The following is a 19176-nucleotide window of genomic DNA, read 5'->3' as shown; positions in this document are numbered from 1 at the left end:
GCTGAAGTAAGGCAGTTTCAAACTTTAAAACACTTCAAGGCAGCTTTAAAGACGACCTCTGACCTCCAATCATTTTGAACGGAAAACGATTTATGTTGATTATGATTATGATTTGAAGTTATGTTTTCTTGTTAATTCCCTCAGTTCATGTTGAACTTCGTATAATTCATTTATTTATGTATAACTTCCAGTTATATTGATTTCATTTACATCTTTTGATATGTACTCTGTATAATTTATTATTCTTTTACTTATTGTACCCCTCCTGGGCCTCCTTGGAAATCAGCTATTGGCTGAAGGAGCTACCCAGGTGTCTTTGAAGATTAAATAAATAAATAAATAAATAAATAAATTCACACGGTATTTTCAGATATTATTGGTTTAATGAACACTGAAATATTGACAAAAAATCTCCATATTCAGCCACTCGTACAAGCTGTTCTAGGAATGTTTGCCTCAAAATGAATAAATGTAAGACTACCAGGATTCTGTTCCGACAAATAAGTGATATTTAGGTAGTCTGGGTGAGCCTCAATGTCAAGAACGAGAGCAGGAAAGACCTGAATTAAAATCCCCATAAGAGCCCATCGCGTTTCCCAAGTCGCGAAATGGCCGAATCTGGGAATGAGCGAGGCTTCGTTAGCGAGATACGGACCTTTTCGGAACGGGAGCCCGAAAATGGGAGTGTGATAGGGGATGAATATCCGCTTTTTTTTATTTTAGAAAAATGCAACTTTTAACATTTTTTGTCCTTCTTGTTTTTAGGATATACTGCTTGTGGTCTCCATTCTATTCCTACGTTATGCCCTCCATCAAATTTGCTTCATTCTCGAGTTATATGTCAAAACGTGATTTAGCGATCAGCTGATCGCTTGCAGAAGTGACATCCTTTGCAGAAGCGAGTTTTTCGCTGTCGATCTCATTACCATATGAATGAAAACCAAGCAGATGTGAGATGGCTTAGCTAGCTTCTGGACCGCCACAGTATAAATCAAATATCGGATAAAGTCACTAAGCAGATTGGGGTGAAAGGTTGTAATATTATTGAGTGGTGATCGGGTTTCTCTAACAATTCTCAATGTATTTTTGCAGTGCAGACCCGAAATGTGTTCCGCGCGGCGGCTTTTTCTTGTGAAAAACCGGGCGGGTCGAACCGCCAACACAAGCGGGCACAGCGCACTCCTGTCTGCTAGGATATCTTTCCATTTGCTTAAACACTAGTCTTCCTCTGGGGCATGCAGGGCAACGCAACGGAATTACGCCGTGAAAGAGAAGTTAGCGGTCTCACAGCGACGACTAGCAGCGATGGAAAGCACTGCATGTAGATGTCAAAGTCACTAGTACTCACTAGCGGACGGTCTCACAGCGACACCTAGCAACTTGAATAAGCAATGCAGTAGTATTGGGACGTTGCTTATGCCCAAATAAGGTATCATCGTAGATACCATCGTAATTATGACGTAATAGTAGTAGATGGTTTATGCCCAAATAAGGACAGATATTTGTCGTGTTTCTGTTAGCAGTAGTAACTGCTGTTGTTGATGTAATGAAAATATATAACTACAAGAGGGAATTTTCTTTGACTGTAAGGCAAACAACCTTTAAATCGACACCGGAGTTTATCAGACGGCCGTTCCATGGCGGGGAGCTGCATTTCTCCCACAATTGGAACGATTAGTTCTTGATTTGTGGAGACAGCTCTACAGCATCGGTTATCAACGAGGCCAGTTACTATTTGTTTCATGGCTGAAGTACCGATATCTGCCACTGGAGGGCGCTTTTTGTAGACCGTTAACCAGCGCCTGATCGCACATTTCACAAGCTGTAATACTACTATCCATCACTGGAGGGCGCTTTTTTGAGACCGCTAAAGCGGCAGTTAGGTGAAACAAGGAATGAAACCAGTGGGATTATAAATGTGTGACTGAGTTCATAACATAAGAATCTTTGGGGTAACATAGATGTCGGGGAAGACTCAAATTGACAGGGGGTTTGGGCCTGTCAGTTACTTTTTAACATCGGTTTACTTACTTACGCCTTACCGTACACACATTTTATCGAACTCAACGACCAGTTTATGTCAAATTACATGACATGATATTTTCGTTATCCGTCACTTTGCTTATTTATTGCAGCTTACCTCAAGCTAAAGGTACGATCTTCCCCCTGACATCTGTTTGGTTCTCATTCATATGGTAATACGTCCGACGGGCCCCGGAGTACTAGAATAATAACGCTCCTAGCGGAATAGTTTGTGAAGTGCAACAATCTACCCGGTCCAAGACTACAACGTTATATATATTTTTGTACGGTTCGCAGTTTTAGAAAATGCCTACATTTACGCGTTAGACAACTTTGATATCACTGAATTCAAACGTCATATTGTTTTAAACCACAAAATGACAAGATTTACTTCGGAAAAGTGTTCCAAAGTTGTGTAGTGTTGTAGGTAAGGACTTCGTGTTGTTCAAGGCAAAGAACAACGGATCATATATAAACTTTTATGATATTTCCAGATAGATTATCTTAAGAAGAACCTTTCTGTGTGTTTTTATATGGTCTTACTGCTTGAATTAACATGAAAACAACCAAAAATGCTCAAAACCCCTTGCGAGTCTTTCGCGATTTCCCCACTCCCGAAAAGACCGAAATTTGGCAATTTGACGGTCTCCTTTGTGACTTTCCTGGATGCGGCCGGGAGCGGTACTGCAGGTTGGGCTCTGTTAGGGTATTAAGTCCCAACTTTCAAACATGCGTAAATATACAACGACAGGCTTATAGCCAGTGAAAACCTCCCAAAACACACCCTGACGTCTTTGCACACATTTTGAATGATCTTTAAGACTTCTTGAAACCCTACTTGACTTAGAAAGGAACGATGTTTCGGCGCTACGCGAGGGCGCCATGTAACACCTCAAAGCGCCACCTATATTCTTATACACGTCCATTTTTGTACGCAAATGAGTAGATTAAGGATGTATGTGAATATCATCAGATTTTCTTTACTATTTTGGACTTTTACTCAACTATTCATCTGTTTATATGGGATAAGAGACTGTAAGAGAAGCTCGGCCGTCACTCAGAAAACATTACGATCTGTCCCCCAAACATCTGCTTGGGCACCCTATTCGAAATCTTCAAGCAGATGTTATGATCTTCCCCCTGACATCTGTTTGGTTCTCATTCATATGGTAATACGTCCGACGGGCCCCGGGGTACTAGAATAATAACGCTCCTAGCGGAATAGTTTGTGAAGTGCAACAATCTACCCGGTCCAAGACTACAACGTTATATATATTTTTGTACGGTTCGTAGTTTTAGAAAATGGCTACATTTACGCCTTAGACAACTTTGATATCATTGAATTCAAACGTCATATTGTTTTTAACCACAAAATGGCAAGATTTACTTCGGAAAAGTGTTCCAAAGTTGTGTAGTGTTGTAGGTAAGGATTTCATGTTGTTCAAGGCAAAGAACAACGGATCATATATAAACTTTTATGATATTTCCAGATAGATTATCTCTAGAAGAACCTTTCTGTACTTTTATTCTGGTCTTACTACTTGAATTAACATGAAAACAACCGAAAATGCTGAATACCCCTTGCGAGCCTTTCGCGATTTCCCCACTCCCGAAAAGACCGAAATTTGGCAATTTGACGGTCTCCTTTGTGACTTTCTTAGATGCGGTCGGGAGCGGTACTGCAGGTTGGGCTCTGTTAGGGTATTAAGCCCCAACTTTCAAACATGCGTAAAAATACAACGATAGGATTATATCAGGTGAAAACTTCCCAAAACACACCCAGACGTCTTCGCAAACATTTTGAATGACCTTTAAGACTTCTTAAAACCCTACTTGACACAGAAAGGAACGATGTTTCGGCGCTACGCGAGGAGCCCATGTAACACCTTGAAGCGCCGCCTACATTCATATACACATCAATTTTAGTACGAAAATGAATATATCAAGGGTGTATGTGGATATCATCACCTTTCCTTAAATATTTGACCTTTACTCAACTATTTATAGGGTGAGGGACTGTCAGTGACGCCCGGCCGTCACTCAGAAAACATTACAATCTGTCCCCCTAACATCTGCTTGGGCACCCTATTCGAAATCTTCAATCAGAATGCTAAAGGTACGAAAGAGGTGAACTAAGAAAATGTAAGCCTTCGCGAGTTATTGTGGTATTCCCCTCAGCAGACAACGTAAGAAACCCCTCCTTATTAGCTTTCAAGCATTGTTGCCATCAGTCACCACTGCCATCTAACCTACAACCCTTGTCAATGATTACTTCTTAATCAAATATAACCTGTTTGTTTTCTTGGGTCAATGAACAGTACCTTTATTCACAGTCACGAGTAGGGACCTGAGACAGGGCACACGTCTTTCAACTCGCCATTTGTAAAGGTGTGTATTTATCGCATAAACTTTAGGAATATTGTCTGTAAGAGAATTCATTTTGAAGATTACGACTAACAGAGATGTCATATTGCTGTTCTTCGCCTGCTTTTTCTCTTGCCTAATTTTAGCCTTACGTTGTGCGATTTCAGCATCGCCATGCACCAATGCCAGAATTCCGATATTTCTATAACCGTTTGAATCATTGATATGATGTGATGTGATTGAAGACCTTTATTGTACGTTTATGCTTTTACAAACTAAGCACAGGTACGTCATGTATAAAGCACTACACAAAATATAGGGAGATATCTTACTATATATACTAATGTGTACTATTACAGTACTGGTTCGACTACTATGTACAATCTAAACTTCTTCTCGCTTCTTAAGACAGTTGTAGATGTATGAACATATGCAGCTTATAAAACACGGTTTGTATAATTCCATAAAGAATAAGAATTTATCTGTTCTGTCTTAATTTCGAAAACTGGGAGTAATCTCTTTGTTATGTATTTGCTTAGTCATCGACTATTCTTGATCATGACTCAGCTTATTCAAATAGATTAGGTCATCAGAACCCTTAGCACATGTCAGCTCTTAGAGTATTACTCGCTTTATATCTGTTCTATCTAAATTAAAAAAAAATTAGAATAATCTCCTTGTTGTGTATTTGCTTAATCATCGACTATTCTTGACCATGAGTCAGCTTATTCAAATAGATTAGGTCATCAGGACCCTTAGCACATGCCAGTTCTCAGACGATTACTCGCTTTATATCTGTTCTATCTAAATTTAAAAAAAAATTAGAATAATCTCCTTGTTGTGTATTTGCTTAATCATCGACTGTTCTTGATCATGAGTCAGCTTATTCAAATAGATTAGGTCATCAGGACTATTAGCACATGTCAGCTCTCAGAGTATTACTCGCTTTATATCTGTTCTATCTAAATTTAAAAAAATAGAACAATCTCCATGTTGTATATTTGCTTATTCATCGACTATTCTTGATCATGAATCAACTTATTCAAATAGATTAGGTCATCAGAACCCTTAGCACATGCCAGTTTTTAGACTATTACTCGCTTTATATAATTATATCTGTTCTATCTAAATTTAGAAAAAAATTAGAACAATCTCCTTGTTGTGTATTTGCTTAATCATCGACTATTCTTGACCATGAGTCAGCTTATTCAAATAGATTAGGTCCCTTAGCACATGCCAGTTTTCAGAGTCTTCCTCGTTTTTTGTTGTCTCTTATCAAGAATAACATTTTATTAACATATTCATGATTCTTGTGAGGATGTCATAAGAACATCGTGACCGTTCTTTAACAAGTCGTACAACTCTTCAGCAGCATGAGGCAGGTGGTTGTGTTGGTGTTGTGTGCCGTGCTGGGCCTGTGTGCGGGACAGAAACCGTGCTGCACGCCTGACCAATGGGAGGGCACGATACAGGGGCTGCAGGGGTTCCTGGTGGACGACAAGTTAGGAACCGTGGACGGGACTGTACAGGTAAAATGTAGTAACTACATGTAGAATGAACAAGACTCCCGCGGAAAGTTTGCGATCCTACACATCAAACACAAGCTACTCAAGGCCACCTACAACAGATATAACACACATTACAGTCTTGACCTGCCATGTACTTGGACCACTTCTTGTGGGTGTAGTTCTTGTATTGCTTCTAGACCTCACTAAGTCTTGTTTCAACACAATTTATACTACTTATTAGATATATCTGAAATGCTTAACCTTCTATATTGGTTGCCAATTCTGTGTATTCTTATACATGTTGTTATTTTGATGTTGTATATGTGTTTTTGCATGGAGGAGGCCAATTTGTAAAGGTGCGTATGCACCTGTTTTGACCTCCCTTTCACTCTGTGAAAAATCAAAATAAACAAATAAACAAATCCTCGGCTTCCTGAATTACCCTATGTCGACCTTCAACTCCCGTTGGCTCCCCGGCCAGGTTCTTTGAGAAATTAAAAACTCCTGGCAAAAATGTTTTCCTCGTTCAAAGGCTAAGAATCAGTTAGGAACCAGAACGTTTTGATTTTGCTGTAGTATGATAACCATGTAATGTTATACAACTTACAAGCGTCTACATACTCTGCATCATGCTATTGATAACATACAGTGTAACCGTCTTGTGCAATTGATAACATCATTTTCAAGGGCACCATGTGTACCACGACTAACTATATTATTACCTCTACCTGTTGTATTTGGGTTGACAGATATCCTACGACTTCACCAACCAGAAACTAGCACTAGTCGAGAATCTGAACGAGACCGGGACGGGAAACATCATGGTCAAGGTCATCCAGGATTACAAGAAGGTAACTTCTTAAAAGAACAAGAATTCGAAGATGTCATACCTCCTTGAAACATACAAGTTCTATCCTTTAAGCTTGTGACTTTCTAGTGCAGAAGAATATAATTTCTCAGCTTGAAATGTTGGAAAGTACTTTTATTTATGATGCCATTTAACTATAGCCTTCAATAGCCAAACACAGTAGTGATATCTGCTCTGTATCTGGGTTATTGAAGCTAACAGTACTCACTGTTATCCCCCACAGGGTAAACAGTACGTCATACGAGGCAAGTCTTGTATGGAGTCTGTCCTGAAGGGATTTGTAAAGCAGTGTATACCAGGTAGGTTGTATTAACCATACTGATCATAAACTTTCCGACACGTTTGCCCAATTACTGAAGTCATGTAACCGAAAGGTCATTTCCATTGCCCTTAATAATGAAGGCTATGAAGTCTGGTTTTGTAAAGTGTCATTCCATGTATTTCCTAGGTACTAGTAAGCCATCAAAGTATAGTTACTAGTGTACTTAGCATTTTGAACTGATGTACAATGTAAAAACACAACAGCATGATGATATGATAATATATTTATGTTTACCAAAGGAAAACATATTGGTCTTGCTCAGTTTCCTCTTTTTCCTTTCCAAACACTGACCTCTGACCCAGACTATCTGTCACCATGGTAACCGGTGTTGGGTTACATCATGTTGCAATTTTATAGTAAGAGGGATTTAGACTCCTGTCTCCATATATATACGTGAACGTGTTTTATTTATTTATTTATTTCAGCTTTATTTACAACAAAATGTAAAAAAGGTTGGGGGAAACAGGAAAATTACTCCTTTTAAAGCCCCCACCAATATAAACTGATAAGGATTTCATAAATAATAAACAAAATAAACAATAACAGAAATCATAACAACACTATTTACAAGGGTGATGACAAAGAATTAACAAATCATATAATGAACGTTGAAGTAAATAGAACGGCGATAAATAATAAATCATTCGATGAGTAATAAATGATACATAACAGGTCGGCAGCAGTATGAGCAAAAACAGCAAATGAAAACAATAACGATGATAGTAGTGATAATAATAATAATATCAATTAGTAACAACATTTGATTTGAAAAGATACCTAGCAAAATAATTGTTCAATAAATTGTGTTTGAGTAAGAATTAACAGAGCAGACCATATGCGAAGGTAAACATTATGCATTTGCTTTGCTTTGCTTTGCTTTTTTTTATTTACAAAAGTACAACGAATTGTTTCCTACCCTCTAGACAACGCCACGAACATCGGTTCGTTCAGTTTTGGCGGGATGGCGCCAGGCGGGCTGGAGTGTGACGCGTTCATGACGACATTTGCAGGGATGGACAACAACTACATCATTTCCGATGTGACGCGGGAAGGCTGCTACCCCGTCACACAAGTCACCGTCAACCTGATGAGGCAGCGTATGTAGCTATTTTTTTTTATTCATTCACATAGAAAAAGGTACAAGACTTGGTGGTGCCGCACTCAAGTGGAAAGCGCTTATGTTTACGGCACCACTAAACAAATATATATAATTAAGAAAAAACAAACGCAACTTTAAGACAGGCAAAACAGTAGATACAGGAAATTCAAAAGCTCAAGTCCGGTTCCCCACCCAATGATCATGTAGCTATTTACTACTCTACAAGCTGAGTTTTAGGCTATGACTCCCTTTATACGCGTTTTATCGGGCGTTCTTGTTTGTACTGGTGTAGCGATGTCTTATGTATTTGTTCCTATATCCACAGCAGCCACAAAAGATATGATTGGAGGCTATATTTCCCGCAAGAATGAGTCTCATTGAGAACCACAAAATTGGTCAGGCCTCCTTTCCACTTGACGGCGATAACCAAAATTGAGTCGGTTTTATCCTTGATTTTATCAGTGGAACATGATCTGTACACGATGGAAAAGTATGACCAAGGACATTATACAGTTGCAAGACACACGTAAAAAAAGTAGTAGTTTGTGAATCGTTACACACGGGTTTAGGCTGTCCTAACTCCGATTCTGTATTAAATCTGCAGCTCACGTTGTAATTCTACCTAAAATGGGACTCACAGATGACAGCCCTTCCGAAGAACTGCAACTTGAAGGTTAGATGTATTACGATACAAATAACTAATTATAATAGATACCTTGTCGTTACCACCCCCTTCAGATTCTACAGTGACGACTCAGATTTTCACCGACATAACGACTGGTATAAAGGACCCCAGTGTCTTCTCTCCTCCCGAGCCACCCTGCGCTAAAAACCACCAGGTTGTTTTTGAGGTAAGCATACTTGTTTACAATTTCAATGTCGAGTGTGAAAAGCCCCATTCGTACACTATATAGCATTCAGTTCCAATACATTCACAAAAGCCCAAACACTTCATTTTTAATGCACGTGATGATGACCGTTTTTCTTGTCCCTCCTTTACAGGACACCTCTTCGAGCTTTCAAACAGGTCGTCTAGGAGCGCCCCCTGTCTGAATTGTCACAAACACCACCATCACGTGTACAGTGTCGTTTTTGCAGTTTCCCGTTTATAATTTGTTCATACAAGACGTGAATTCAGTGAAACTGTGTCTGCCTTCTCACGCAAATCCAGTGCACATAGAGTAGCAGAGTTTAAAAATTGTCCCGTGCATAATTCTCCAAGATGTAAACAAAAACAGTTATCTTCAGTTATCTCAACAGCCGTAAACAACAAATAGTTCACGATACACAGAGAAAAGTAAATTCACAACTTTACATGGTCAAGGTATTTACTTTGTGGGAATTTCCACTTGTACATGTCTTTTACAACAACAGCTCACTTCAGGTGGTGTGACCTTTCCTTCACAAGGTCATAAATATCAGATGAAGGTCAAATTAAGAAAATAAAGACAAGTATTTCACACCTGTAGGCATCAAGCGTTCGTTCATAAATACACCGGTAACCCTGGGACACGCATACGGACGTGTAGAAGGAGTTACATTAAAAAGCAATTTCAAACTTAAGCTGAATTCAGACACTGAGTAAACACAGCTTACCCAGGCAATTAAGACGACAAAGTCCGCTCATTTCTAGAATGTCCAGGGCTTGGCACGACCTACATATCTAAGGCCACAGCAAGTAATTTTTATGGATGTCATCATCGCGCGCATTAATTTTCGCCTGAATTCGGAAAAAAAACAAGAAATTTTGTTGCCATTTTACAGTGGTCAACATGCCGCATATGGGCAAAGATGTCTGTTACCATGCCGGAAGGTGGATGGCAGATAACTATGAAGAGAGGAGACAAGAAAACGCTCTGATTTAATGTTTTGTTTCTTACTTGGTGCAGTGATATGTGATGTTGGCTGTGTATATATGTGATGTTCCCAGTGAATCAAAACCATTTGTACAATGATTGAGTCAACATTTTAAATGTAGGAACCCTGTTTTTTGACCCGAATTGTTTTTTTTTCGCCCGCTCGCATTAGATTTGGAGTCTGCAGAGGATGTCATCCATACAATTTACTTGCTGTGGCCTGAGTCAATAGGCATTTCGTGTGCGTATGTTTTGCCGAGTTTGGAGTTTTGGTACAATATCTATAGACAGTGGAAAACTTTCCAAACAGTTCCCACGATATAGTCAGATACGTGCTACATGTTTGGGCATTGTTTGTTAAAAATCAACGACTTGTTTGACTCGCATTGACCATACAAGCCGGCATTTTCAAAGCAAGCCAGTCTTCAAAACAGACATCGGTGTCAAAATGTGTAGTATTGGTCATAGACTTTCTGACATATTGTCGAATATGTCACTAGGGTAACGCTATACATTTTATTTTTCAAATGATTGTTAATAGCTTGATTTTTATGGTTTATGGTTTATTAAAATGCCTTGGAGGCCCATGAGGGGCTAATCTTCCAGGGCTTATTAGACAAGACAATTCAATACATAAAACAGATATACACAAAAGCACAGATAACATACAATTACAAATTAAGAATTAAGATTGTGAGCTCTGGCATTTTAAGCAGTCAGATCTGTTGCTTCGCGCTTCAGAAATGAAAATCTGTGTCGGTGTTTGTGGAAGATTTAGAAGTAATATAGTTGTTGAACGTTTGATGCATGTTACGCGCGCCAGGATTGGTATGTCGGAGCGAAGGTTGTGTTCGGTCCAGCCAATTATTAGGCAGAAGACGGAAACAGCGCGGGGCGATATCCGGGTGGATTTGGAACTTCGAGTAGAGGTGGGGGGGGGGATTTGTATGACTAGGGGCGCATGCGTATCTGTGTTAGATGATAGAGTCTGATTTGAAAATACTGCTTCTACCAACAGTACGTAGTCTCAGGTCTGTCGTAGTTAAAGTACGACACGGACAAATAACGTCGTGCAATCATCTCACGATTGCAAACTGAGGGCATGGGATAGTCGTGTATTTGTATATTCTGTAAAATTTACCAGTATTATCACGGAAAAGGCTATCTTAAATCCTTGTGGACGGTTGGTTCTGTCACAGACTGCTTAAAATCGTAAGACGACCTACGACGAATGTGGCTCAGTAAGGTAACCAACGTTAACAGTAAGGAAGGAACTGTGGGCACATGAACCGTACAAGCAAGCATCATCTTTTTGGAAGAGGACACGTCTTTCCTAAGGACTAGTTGAAAGAATTCAAATCAACGGTCGTACTTCGGCTGACGTTCTTAAAGAGTTGGTAAACGTGCGCACGACAAGACTAAACTTTTCATGATCAAGAAAGCTACGACGGCCTGAAAACATCAGTACATCGACGAGTACATGTACACATGTACATGCTGTTGTCATGAGAAACCAAAACTTGAGGAGTTCGGCCAAATAGTTTGTTTTGTCCACAGAACTACAGCGGCATCAAACGGAAGCACTTTAACCATATAGAATACCTTTTTGGCTCCTTTGGACATCCCTGATTTGGGTCAAGGGACGAAGGCAAGACAAGGCAAGGACATCGCCGTTAGTGGTGAGTACGCCGTGATGGAGGTTCGGGTCGTGAGGAACAAGGTCCTGGCGGTGAACCTGCTGATCCTGGGGTCTGTTGCCGGGGTGTGTAGCGGGGTCGGCTTCCTGGTCGCCTACGACATCGGCAGTATCTTCTCCTTCGTCGCTGCCTCCACGGTAGGTGGTAGTCTCTGCCAGACTAGCTATAGGAGAATATTTGCCAGGGGAGTTTGGCCGCCTTGGGGTTTGACAGGCCTCGGAGGGAAAGAAACTACTCCCCGCGGCCAGATTCCCTTGGCCAATTTTACTATCTTTTTGGTCGAATTCTACGATCCGTATTCCCGTAGAAAGGCCTGGTGGAGGCTAGGTAGGTGGAACATCTACTGGCATAATTTAGCCAGGTCAAATATGTCCGCTACCCTGAAAATGCGTCCAAAGAGATCTACAATGTAACGTCTATCAGTATAATACATTCCTTCATAGCTTAACTTTGCAAGCATGGGGCTGCTAACACTAGAGATCTCTCAAGCACACTGTTTTTCAAAGTGGCGGATATATGTAACCCGGAATGTGATTACTAGCTTTGTTCGTGTCTTGGCCTGTCTCTCCATGACTGTTTCAAATTCTGGTCTGTTTGTAATACATGTAGCTTAGGGAAACGGGGGTTGATTAAAACAATTCTATAATTATAGCTCCATTACTATACTTGTTTTCAAAACAATGACATTCTGATCAAAAACTGTGCCATCGATCTATTTTGATTAACTAAAAAGTGCTACTGTTAAAAGTTGTATATACATTAGCACCTTTGCTGTTTGTTAGAAGGAAAACTACTTTCATCTATTGCAATTGATCATCGAACCCTTTACAGAAAAATCAGTTAGACATACAATCTATAACTAGAAGAGATGCTTTAGAAACCTGAAAACTTGTAAGGACCTAGGGAGAACAGCCTTAGATACTTGTAAATTAGTTTATCTGTGATCTTTATTTCTTCATAACCAATTAAACTGATGAATTCCGCACACTACAAGAAATCCAATCTTTAAGCACATTGAAAAGCATGCGTAAATATTCACTAGAGTAAAGAAAATGGACCTTTACGGATGCTTTAAGGCTCTCTTAAAGATAGATTTTCGTACAGCGACAGATTCGTCATATCACCATAATATCACTATAATATAAGTGAATAACATTTTCGATCGTTTTGTTGTGGAAATACTTTTGTTTTGCTGTTTCATGCTTTCATGCAACCTACGCCTTATACTAATCTCCAAGCAGATCCTAGGGTCTCAAAAGTAGACTATCAAATTGGCCAGGCAGTATCAAATTGGCCAGAGAGGGTCCATGCGCGACCCAAGTGGGGGTGGCGACAAAAAACCCGGCCATATATAAAAAGGTAACGATCATTGCCCCACAACCTCTGCTTGGAGAGTAGCCTTATACCACTGAAACGCATAAGAGATCAGCGTTCTCTTTTCTGAGTAGATCCCCTTCTTTGTTCCAGGCGCTTATAACAGGGATCCTCACTATAACGGAGAACGATCGCCTGGTAAGTGTGGCATGTTGTTTTCCCGTTGTTTTGTCACGTCCTCAGTGTCTGGTAATCAGGGTCTAAGCACGCCCAACTCCCCGGTATGTGTGCAGGAACATTTACATTCGCTGGTCGTTGGATGCTGGGCTATTTTCACATCGGATGTGTGTCCGAATACACGTATATAAATCTATGCTACAGGTTGTCACCTTCACCTAATCAAAATATACCATAACTATTTTAGATCTGGTTTTGAAGAAGAAGTTCTAGTACTTGTAGGCACTGCAGCCTATGTATAGACTGAGTTTTAGTAACTTTTAGAGATTTTATCCGTATGTTTGTTCAATCGTCTCACCTAAAGTGAAAAATCTACCAATCACTACAACAAATCCAATCTTTAAGCATGGTAGAAGTAGGCATAAATGTTCACTGGAATGACGAAAATGAACCTTCACGAATGTTTCAAAGCGCTCTTAAAGATAGAATTTTGCACGGTGAATGTTACTATTTTCAACAGAACTATTGATAATGGTCAGTTTGCTTGTATGCAGGGTTCGTAAAGCTATTTTGACTATTTGCGTCACAGAATATCAAAGAAATGTATACGTATAAGAATTCGGCTGATTTCTGAATAATGGCTACGCGGCAAATAGATTTTAGATTTCATGGATGATAAAGGTATAAGTCCTGTTTGTCGACTGTCACATTATCGTGTCAAAGGTTGTATTAAACGGTCTGATTACCGTGCTGATAACATGTATTTAGGGACACTGTTTATACCTATTATTACTTTCAATGAAATAGTCAATATCTCTTGCTTGATATCTTGATTAATCTCAGTGTTTTTGTACATTATGGACTTAAAATACCAAAATCTTATCAGTTTGATCCAGACATATAATTGCTGACAGGACTGGCTTTGTTGACACATTTCAAAGTGCGCTAATAGCAATATCGTCGAGCAAACTAGAAGAAATGCAGTACAGAGACGAGCCGCTATGGCGCTTCTGTCACCTTCCAATCCAGGTGTGGCTAGCCACGGTCGCAGCCTACTTCTACGAAGCTGTCTGTTTGCTGCACACTCTCGTGTTCCTGGGCCTCGTCATTGGAGCCTGCAACTCCAGTCTATACCTCACAACAGCAAAAGGAGGTACGGGCTACGTTTGCCTTGCTGTTTGTTAGTTTGCTAAATGAATTTGTTTGCCTCTCTTCATCTCTTTAGCTGCAGCTTCTACTTAACAACTTTTTAAAGTAAAGATATATTCATGTTTTTGAGATTCTATCATAGAATCGTGAACTGTAACAGGCACATTGTAAGGAAAAGCATTGCATAAGCTAGCGAATTCCATTGATATAGTTGAGTCTACTTGTAGATTCATAGCTATACAATATTGATAGAAGACAACATGTTGAAGAGAGGGCATCGGGGGATATAAGGCTACTGGCTATAGTTACATTGATCTAGCTATAGTAATAATACATTGTTTATTGGTTAAACATTACCCGTGCAATCGCAGCCTTTTATATTTGAATTGATGCAGTGTTTACAATCACATAATACACATGATACACATAACATATTTGCTCCACACACTTTTGTGTAACTGTCGCGCAAAGGTCTGTGCGGCTGCCATTCGGTGCCACCAGGTGACCTCAATACGACTTTCCCCAACCGAAGTTTAGTGCAGTCTACACATAAATTAAAATCTATGCAAATGTGTGCAGCATACAGATCTGGTATGTTCTTTCCTCCCAGGTTGTAGTGACAGTAAGGAGTTCACCGGTCTGTACGCGTTTAACATGACGCTAACCCTGATGAACGGAGTTCTGTGCGCGCTGCTCATTCTCAACGTCTGCGGATGTTTCACCAGACGGACGGAAAAGGTGAACACAATAAAAGGCGAATTCACGACATTATAGACTAATGAACTTGGCGCCGTTCTAGATACAGTTAGTTGACATTTTTCATAAAAAACGCAATAACCTTTATAAGGTAACGAGTTGGAATTATAAGGTGTTCCAATGATTGATTGATTATTCATTACAAACCCTTGCCGGAGTTTAATTGTAAGTGACATTTGATAGGATGAGGAATACAAACAGTGGTAACAATATTTCACAACTTGAACTAAAAGCTAACTCCTAAACCTATAGCTGGCGGATTGAACTTTTTTCTTCAGGCAGACGAAGGATAACAATTTTTGGAATGTGTGGGTTTTCGAAGAATGATGCCATGCCAAGAGAAATCCAGTTGATTGTCTGTTGTCGTATCTTATGGGCTTAAACATCAGTTGATTGTCTATTAACATCTTTTTCTGTTCTAGCTAGCTCGTTCTTTTGCCCATGGTCCTCTTTCCTTGTTGCAATTTTCCCGTTATGATTTTTATGACCAGTTTAAATTGAATAACCTAAATTATTTACGTGAATTGAAATGGCATTACCGTGTGGAAGAAATATTTCAACAGGAGCTTTTATTCTAAATGAAAAAGCCCCCATGTGAACTAATCAGAGTGAAAGTTGTCTCCAAACTTGTGCATGCACTCTACTTTAGACCCTAACGTTATATATACTATCACCAGTACACACAATATAGATAATGTATCCCTTAACATTCTACATTACTGATACTATATATGTATGTATGTATGTATGTATGTATGTGTTTCTCTAGCCACGCCCTATGTCCAGACCAGTCACCAAGACTAAACAACAACAACAACAACAACAACAACCTCCCCAACCACAGACACCACAGAAGACTTGTCCGTCCCCCTTGGCCACGGACGCAGTCGTCCCTAAGACGAATAAGGACCTCCTTGCTAAGACTAAGACGAAGCGGACCAAAAAGACCAAGCGGCCGTCATCCTATAAGTGGCCTTCAACCCCAATACTGAGTCCTTCTCCGAGACACTGAAGATCCCAGTCTGTTAAAGAATGCGCCTCAGTCTGTTAAAGAGGCCCGCAGCATTAGTATATTTAAGAACATGTGTCAGGCCCACCTGCTCACACAGCAGAAGCACCAGTTGACCCGGAGACGTGGCCCCAGACACGAGAACATTCTGGCGGCTAGAAACCGCATGAACTGTATCAAGTAGTAAATGGACTGATATACTAGTATTCTAATCTATGCTGTTTCTAGTACCCTTATTTTTATGTACTTATATTAGGTTTAAATGTGTGTCTTCTTTGTGTGCTTATGATTGTTTTGTGTGTGGGCCATAACACCAGCCCCCCGCTGCCTGTGGCCCACGAGTATGGTATTTGTTTGCAATCCCAATAATTAAATCAAATCAAGATGACATTCTAAAACAGACTCTCAAAAACATATGTAGTCTCTCAATATGTATACGTCTACAATTGTTTGAACACATAGCCGTTACACAGTTAAAATAAGTTGAACAATATTTCATAGATAATAATGTACATACATTAGTCTTTATGGATTACACGCGACATCTAATACAGTGTCTGCTTAATTGCTTGATTTTGACCTTCAAAGTAACTCTCTCAAATGGAAAACCGAAAGGGCATTGACACGAAAAATGTACTGAAGTCCAATTTACGTGATTCCCCTAGGACTGTAGTGAATGTGTGATAGATATTGGGGCTTAGATGCGCTATAACCGCCGACCCCTCCGTTTAACACGTTCGCACGTTCTGTCTCGCCAGACACAGCGGTTAGCATATGTCCTAGCTTCAAGGACTGCACGACCTTCGCCTAGAAGGTAATATTTTCGGCTGTATCGGGTCTGTGTGTGAACAGAATGAAGTCGTGCTAATATTTGGTATGTTGGTTGGTGTAGCCAAAATAAAAAAAAATAATTAGACTGTTCCCCGCCCCAAGCGGCTTTCTAGGGCACTGCAACAGGACTTTTTGATGTCCCGTATTCTGGATATGTTATTGGATATATATATTATTCTGGAATAATTTTTACACATGTCATTTATCCAAGGTGTTAATGGACTTCCATATGATTATTTTTGAAAAGATGAAAATGAAAAGAGAAAAATTATATACCACCACAGTTTGAACTGTCTATGAGGCATGTCTGGCACTGTTAATTTCCAAATAGATCTTTTGGTGGCTGCAAGACAGTTGAATAAAAAAAATTAAAAATTGCCTAAAACACGTCAAAACTAAGCCAAATCCTAACCTCTGCTTGGAGAGCATGGACTTGACTCCTATTGCTGATTGATGTTTGTTGTGTTTACTGAAGGAAAACATATTGTTTTTGCTCTGTTTCCTCTTCTTCTTCTCCGAACCAATAAGGTCAATGACCTAAGCCAGACAACTAGTGTTGGGTTACATCATGTTGCAATTTTATAGCAGGAGGGATTTATACTCCTGTCTGACAATATATATGAATGTGTTTGAGTAGGAATTAACAGATCTGTATCTGTATCTGTATAGCCGGTATAACCGCCCTTCGGCGTAACACACCATCTTCGCAGGCACGCGGCGCGGCGGCAGCTGGCTATATTACACCGATCGACTTGTTACACCTAGATCAGACCATATGTGAAGGTGAACATTATGCATTTGCTTTGCAAATGTTACCTTTCTAGTCTAGTTGTATATGTTGTGAATTCCGCACACGGTCCGTGGATTTCCCTCCATCACGCACACACGGAGTCTTAATCCCACACGGCCCCTCCCTCATCACAACTCATCAGTTCAGGTCCAACGCACAGATGGGAAACCTGTAAACAACCTTGACGCCTGGATGAGCAGGAGATTAAAAATCTGCGACTGATAATCCTCGGAGATAATCTTCATACTGAGTCATAAAGTTTTTCACATGTAAGTACTACGTGAAAATACAAGTAAACATCCTTGGCGCCCGAATGGGCAGAAGATTGAATTTTTGCGACTGATAATCCTCGAGGATAATCTTCATACTGAATCATAAAGTGTTTGGCGCACACAGAAATACTACGTGAAAAATAAAACAGCCTTGGCGCCCAAATGAGTTTGGCATAGAACTTTTTCACAAAGTACTACGTGAAAATACTCCGCAGCAAAACCTACTATGTTTGACAATTCAATTGCCATGTAATTCTACTGGTTTATATGAATCCCTATTGAAACTAATCAGAGATATATTTCGGCAGGAGCAGGATATCATTACAGTTAAGCAGGCTATCATTACAGTATCAAATTGAACGAACGGAACTCTCTGTGCTCAAGACATGTAACTGCTAGGAATATGTAAGGCACGTGGGTGGATTACCAAAGGATTTGAACCTCTTCGAAAAGGCGGGTTTCCTTCATGCGCTAGATTGATCGCTTGTGTGGCCCTCCTGCACTTAAGCCGGATCAAGGCGGCTGCCCTTAAGTGCAAATTGGTGGATCGCGCTAGAATGTAGAACCAGACGTTGACACCGTGACCTTAAGGCCCTCAGACGAATTTAAAGACTATTCACTTGAGCTTTGCGCGGGGTAAGCAGATGTTGATAGACCCGGTCTGTTTCTCTGTAGGTCAGACAGGTTACGGTTTCCATCTACCGAAGCCGGCACCTCCGCATTAGCAACACCCTTACACCGATAGACCTCTCACCCACAGACGCTACCGGGAATATATATATATCTGTACTGTCTGGAAAATGTACTTTATATATGATGTCTTCAAAATCTACTTTGAGGTCTACTCTGGGAAGGTAAAGGTTTTGAAGAATTGGAAAGTTAAAGGCATCCAATGCAATATCAGGTCGGCAAAAGAAAATGAAATAGTCTGGATGAGACATTCTGTGTCTGATATTGACATGTACTGCTATTCCTCAGCACATTTTCACACTTGAAACTTTTGAAATAGCCCCAAAACAAGCTATGTGAGGCGTACGCGTCTCTTATTTTGTGTACCACCCATAAATAGCTAAAACCATTCCCTCTCACACAGACGCAATGTCGCATCCCTATCCCTCTTTTGCAGATACTTTCACGGTCGA

The 19176-nt window shown here is 40.1% G+C and overlaps 2 protein-coding genes across 2 annotated transcripts; both read left to right on the top strand.

Moving 5' to 3' along the window:
- The first annotated feature begins 4332 nt into the window (after window positions 1-4332).
- LOC109487563 (mammalian ependymin-related protein 1-like) lies at window positions 4333-9236 on the top strand. The gene is made up of 7 exons (XM_019791570.1): window positions 4333-4410; window positions 5756-5915; window positions 6644-6745; window positions 6986-7061; window positions 8008-8181; window positions 8922-9034; window positions 9186-9236. Exons 2-7 carry the CDS (start codon window positions 5760-5762, stop codon window positions 9234-9236), a joined length of 672 nt encoding a protein of 223 aa, XP_019647129.1. The 5' UTR covers window positions 4333-4410; window positions 5756-5759.
- A 2496-nt stretch (window positions 9237-11732) lies between these two features.
- Window positions 11733-16328, top strand: LOC109487562. Its single transcript, XM_019791569.1, has 5 exons — window positions 11733-11873; window positions 13204-13248; window positions 14257-14380; window positions 14987-15114; window positions 15902-16328. The coding sequence occupies exons 1-5, from the start codon at window positions 11733-11735 to the stop codon at window positions 16142-16144; spliced, it is 681 nt and encodes a 226-aa protein (XP_019647128.1). The 3' UTR covers window positions 16145-16328.
- Window positions 16329-19176: the final 2848 nt, after the last annotated feature.

The sequence above is a fragment of the Branchiostoma belcheri genome, unplaced genomic scaffold, assembly GCF_001625305.1.
Source record: "Branchiostoma belcheri isolate BF01 breed outbred unplaced genomic scaffold, Haploidv18h27 scaffold9, whole genome shotgun sequence".
NCBI lineage: Eukaryota > Metazoa > Chordata > Leptocardii > Amphioxiformes > Branchiostomatidae > Branchiostoma > Branchiostoma belcheri.
The sequence above is the reverse complement of the archived record's forward strand: the minus strand, read 5'-3'. Positions and strand labels throughout refer to the sequence as shown.

Excerpts from the sequence above, each read along its gene's own strand:
- LOC109487563 (XM_019791570.1), top strand. The coding sequence starts at position 5,760 with ATGAGGCAGGTGGTTGTGTTGGTGTTGTGTGCCGTGCTGGGCCTGTGT. Across the intron at positions 5,916-6,643 it reads CCGTGGACGGGACTGTACAG|ATATCCTACGACTTCACCAA; the intron begins GTAAAATGTAGT and ends TTGGGTTGACAG. Across the intron at positions 7,062-8,007 it reads TGTAAAGCAGTGTATACCAG|ACAACGCCACGAACATCGGT; the intron begins GTAGGTTGTATT and ends CCTACCCTCTAG.
- LOC109487562 (XM_019791569.1), top strand. The coding sequence starts at position 11,733 with ATGGAGGTTCGGGTCGTGAGGAACAAGGTCCTGGCGGTGAACCTGCTG. Across the intron at positions 11,874-13,203 it reads CCTTCGTCGCTGCCTCCACG|GCGCTTATAACAGGGATCCT; the intron begins GTAGGTGGTAGT and ends TCTTTGTTCCAG. Across the intron at positions 15,115-15,901 it reads TCACCAGACGGACGGAAAAG|CCACGCCCTATGTCCAGACC; the intron begins GTGAACACAATA and ends GTGTTTCTCTAG.